This window comes from Corvus brachyrhynchos, unplaced genomic scaffold (assembly GCF_000691975.1).
Source record: "Corvus brachyrhynchos isolate BGI_N302 unplaced genomic scaffold, ASM69197v1 scaffold220, whole genome shotgun sequence".
Lineage (NCBI taxonomy): Eukaryota > Metazoa > Chordata > Aves > Passeriformes > Corvidae > Corvus > Corvus brachyrhynchos.
The window spans coordinates 6,656,522-6,661,719 of NW_008236209.1; the positions used below are offsets into that span (position 1 = coordinate 6,656,522).

The 5,198-nt window shown below is 45.1% G+C and overlaps 1 protein-coding gene across 1 annotated transcript in view; it reads right to left on the minus strand.

Annotated features, from left to right (window-relative positions):
- HEPH (hephaestin) overlaps nt 1-5,192 on the minus strand; it is a 22,739-nt gene extending 17,547 nt beyond the window's left edge. The window contains exons 1-2 of the mRNA XM_017742951.1: nt 4,830-5,192; nt 2,095-2,291 (exon numbers count right to left, since the gene is read on the minus strand). Coding sequence (XP_017598440.1) covers nt 2,095-2,255 — 161 coding nt within the window. The 5' untranslated portion in view covers nt 2,256-2,291; nt 4,830-5,192. The remainder of the gene's footprint in view (nt 1-2,094; nt 2,292-4,829) is intronic.
- Nucleotides 5,193-5,198: the final 6 nt, after the last annotated feature.

Genomic DNA, 5,198 nt, shown 5'->3' on the forward strand with positions numbered 1-5,198 from the left:
GAGTCATCATTATATACAGCAGCTGGTCAATACTGCAGCAGAGTGATGGTGGCACTCCACTCTCCCGGGTACAGCCAAAAGCCTTTGCATTAGAGAACCCTGGGATGCTCTAAGTCACCCATGTATGGGCACGACCTCAACCCCAGCTCTTCACCAGCAGACAAAAAATTCACCCCTGAACTGCGCCCTGCAAACAAGAAATGGGAAGGACAGTACTTCCCAGACAATCCCATGTGGGTGTCACAGGAAGGACACGTCTCATGCCTCCTTCAGCCTTCACTGGGCTCTTCAAAACTCACTTCAATTCCTTTGTGCCATTTCCAGCTAAGTCACAAGGCAGGTGGAGTGGGGTGAGGAAGTCTCTTAAGCTCTCTGGCCAAAATTTGAAGTCTGAAAGATGATTTTCTACTTGAGTTTCCAAATTCCTTCCAGAGTGACAGATGAGTCAGGCAGGTACGTGCCCAGCAGGTAACCAGCTTCCAGAGTTAAAACCTCATACAGGTACTAAAGTTTAACTCTCAAGCGTATTTGCTCTTTATGGGTAATTCTTAATAGATAAGAGATGAATCACAGTCCAGGTATTAGTGGAACCAGCCTAAACGAGAGCCAAGGTCACTCCCCTCACTTCCCCCTTTGGATCAAACACCTGCAGCAATAGAGCAGCCCTGAAGGGAGGTAAACTCTAATGCCCATCTCAGAGAATGAACAGTTGAGACCCAAATATTAAGCATTGACCTCATCATTCAAAAACAGGCAGGGTTTGGCTCTGGTTATACAATCCAGAGTTCAGCCCTTTGCCAAGTCAGCCCCACAGCCATTATCACCAAAGTGTTAAGGACAATTCACACTTTGTTTTACAGATGTGCCTCTTTTTCCCCACACAGTCCACTTCTTCCCAACAAAAAAAACTCCTTGAGATATTTTGATAGAGGTACTATCAATCAACCAACATCAAATCCCTTTCTAATTGCCAGCAATTTCATTTCTACAATCATTGTACAAATAGGTCCCATTAGCTAATTGTTTGCCATGACAACAGTTTTTAAATTGCTTTTAAGTTCAATGGCCCTAAATTTCATTTCCTTCTCTTCACATATTATGAGAGAAACCAAACAAATTCCACTTCGTTATCATCACTTCAGGAGTCAGTGGTAACATATTTATTAATCCTGAATTTTGGGGGGTTTCCTGTGAACTAATTCACATCTATACAGCATCTCCAGAGAACAGAGACTTTTCCATGCTAAAATGGCAGACCTTGATGTTTCTGCACACCCTGCCTGTTCCCACTGTGCTGTTTCTGAAAGAGGTGTCTGAACCTGAGTGTTAGCTATTACGGAGGGATAAAGGACTGAGAGCAGGTCAAGAAATACCAGCTATTTGCCGCAGGAAATGAGGGCAGGGAAAAAAAGCACAAATGCCTTTAAAATGCTATGGAAAGCTACTGAAAAACAAAACAAACCACACACAGAAAAAAACACCGACCAAAAAAAAAGGTTTGATGTTTTTAAAGCTAAACCCAAAACACTGTTTATGTAGTGACTCGAAACAATTATTGCTGTTTCCAGATTTACTTTAGCAAGAAAAACAAAAATGTTTTTCAAACAGCCCCTAAAATCCCATGCAGGAAGGTCCCATTAAGTCTAAGGCTTGAAATTCCACTGAAACAAAAACAGGCTGGCTCTGTGAAGCCATTTATACAAAGATGAAAAGTCATCATGCTTCAAGATAAACAAGCTGATCACCAGCTGGAACTAAGCAAAATGAAACTCCGGGGTAGAGCATTGCAAAATCTGGACTATATTAGAACAATCTGTTCTGTATCTGCTGTATTTTCTGTTCCATGTTTGTTTTCCATACACTTCTCTCCAGTGTACGGGCTCTGGACACTCCAGACTAACCATCCCTTTTACCACTGACACAGGTTTTATCACAGGAGCATAAAACAAGTTAAACATTAAGCTCATAAAGATCAGAATCTATGGGACTGTGTCTCTTGCTTGCTCAGATGCCCCAAAATACCTGCATGAAATTACTCATCAAATGACAGCTTAAAGCCCTTCCCAGAATAAATTCTGTTAGAAGCAAACGTACCGGTCATGTGCAATACTCTGGTTAGCGAGCACATTCCTCCCCATTGGAGCATAGTTCCAGTTCACCTCATGGATCCCCAGGTAATAGACTCGGGTGACACCCCCAGCAAACGTGGGTGACAGCATGGGGATGCAGAGTAGCAAGCACCAGACTGATCCCATTGCAGCCTGAAGGCAAGGTGTTTTTGGAGGCTACACCTATTTGGGAAAAACAAAAACAATGAAACAGAATATGACCATTTGGTTTGAAGGTGCTGGACATTTTGAGAAAGTATGAAGAAATCAGGTGTAAGTCCTATTGGGATCATTATTCAAATATTCAAGAAGGAAATCACTCTGTAACAAAATTAACACACAAGGTGGATGGGGATCATGCCTTGGTAATGAGTCCCCAACACCAAATGTGGTGCTCTCATAATAGTTTAATTAACCATTTTTTTGCTACCGCTCAAATTCCAAATCATCTTACAGGTCCACATACAAAGCTCAAGGAAATAGTCCTGAGCAATGATCTGTATATTTTAAACTGTCACCAAGATCTCTCTATTCTAAGTTACCTGAGGAAGTACAATTTAGTCACCATTAAAAAATTCTAAATTGTAACTTCTTTAAAGATGGCTCTTAGGGAGCAGCTATCTGTAACCCAGGGGTACATCTCAAATGAGCTGCACAAAGTTTTTCCTTTCTGTTCCATTATTTTCCCCATAATTTTGATCACTAAGTAGCTTACTTATAAAACTTCCAATTGACACCAAGCTTGTTGGGAATAAGCATCAGAAATACTCTAAAGAGAGTTGGGAAAAAGTTAGGAAAACTGTCCGAAATCATCAAATACAGTTCTGTAAACACAGGCTCAAAGAACCATTTGTATGAAGGAGAAGCTGATGCAATGTGGGGCAGTAGAATTACACCAAAAGATAAGGAAGGATTAAACTGAATTGAAAAATCACGTGAAAATGACTACGAAAGGTCTCACCCAATGATACCCTTAACAAAGCTGAATGTAGCCAACAAACAAACTGCACCTAAACCAGATGTTGAAATATAGCTCTTGAGACATATAACAGCAACTCAGAATAGCAGAGAGAAACAGAAAGCAAGAGAATGAGAAACACGACCTAGCAAGAAAACTCAAAAGAATCAGTCTTCCTTTTCATACAGAAAGGGGTGGTGACACAACACCATGGAAAAGGTTTTCCATAAAGAGACTGTCATTATTTATTTTTACTGTCTTTATAACAGCAACATGAATGGATAAGGTTTGTCTGCAGCAAAGCTGGATATTCTGTAAGCTTTCAATCAGCACAGTGGCACACAGAGCTACTTTGAAACCTCTAATAGCGTCTGATACCCAACAGACATGATTCAACCCCGGTACATGGCAATGGACTAGGCACCTTCCAAAGCTTCACTTCTTGATTTCCAAACACACTGTGCTATTCTCAGAAGCTAATGATAATCAAGTATTGCTGTTTCCAAGTAGTCATTAAATTGGACAAAGCTTGGAGACACCTTCTTCCCCTCCTTTCTCAGAAGGGAGCTGTAGGGATCTCTAAATCTGAGATGTTTTGGATCCATCAACACAGCATAGATCTGCTCCACTGGCTCCACCAGCCAGTCCCCTTCAGAAGCTCCTGGTCATACACCTGATGAAACTGAGATACAGAACAGCCCCTTCCCTGCAGCTTCAGCAGTGCGGGAAAAACAGCAGCACGCTGGCTCGTGCCCACCTCTATACACCACTCCGTCACCAACCTTATTCCCTGCTGCTGCTGCTCCAGGACCTGCTCCTGTTCACAGGGAGCTAAAATACCTTTTTTGACTCACTCTGTGCCAAAAAGGACTCAAAGGAAAGAGTTTGGAAAGCCGTACCTGTGCTGTTTCACACAGCAGAGCAGCAAAAGGCAGTGGTGACAGCAATGTAGAAAGAAACAGCAGCACCAGTCCTCAGCCTGAAAGCTGCCACCCTGCCAACACACACCTCGAGGGAAGGGCAGCGGGATGCTCCTGACTCAGCCCAAGCTATGGCCTTCGTGTCAACTCAGGGCAAAGTACGCGGGAGCTTCCGGCGCACAGGGTGGCCTCCTCAAGGCCCGGGAGCCGCCGAGCCCCGGCAGCCAGAGCAGGCTGGTCTTTGTGTGCTCTCATATCTCGATGGCTTGTGCAAGCAGTACCACACCACGGGAGAACAGCAGCTCTCAAAGCTGGTTCTGAAAACTGCCCGTGGAGACAAGCCCCCCCATGCCAGCCCACTATGCCTGCGTGAGGATCCCTGCTCAGCGCCCAGAACCTCCGCACGGCAGCATCCCCGCACCCCTCAGGGGAGGGACACACAGCCACGAGTCGTGGCATTCCAAGCGCTCTGTGGTTTGCTCAGCGGTTCGCTCTGCCATTGAAGAGTCAAGGACAAGCCTTTGGGACAGCCTTGCTAAAGCTTTACTAGAGTCCCACCTGGACTCTGCCTTGAGTTTGACCACAACATCGCACACATCTCTGGGGTAATTGTAGGGAACAGCAAAAAATATCCCTGAATGCAGATGTAGCAGATGACACAAAGTCGGTGCTCACATTCCCTTCAGAGGAACTAATCACCATTTAGTTACTCGACTAGTGCAAGGTGAAGGTAGCTAAATTCGTTTCAAAATTTGGGGCTTTTTCAGTTTTTCTTTGATATTAACAATTGCCTTGATTAAGAAAAAAAAAAAAGACAAAACAAGGAAGAAAACCAAAACCAACCCGAATTTTATATTACATCCATCCCTGAACCTTGCACTTTACAGCAGAATCCTCCCCCAGGACTGCCCTTTACCGGGTCCCCGACAGCACAGGAATCACGAATGAACGGAAATCAGTTTTCAGGCAGGTTGGTGGGATCCAACTCCCATTTGATCCAAGCGGACGATGCAGGGATGTTCCCCGACACCCGACTGCAGAGAAACCGCAGCCCGAGAGCGAGAGGAAAGCACCGAAGGAAGGCAGGAGAACGGACGGCTCATCCCTTACGTGCGGAGCGGGAGGCGGCGCGGCGGGGCTGGGGAGCGGGACGGGGAAGCGCCGGCGGGAACCAGCCCGGCTGGGACAAAGGGGCGCTGCCTTCGAGGGCTA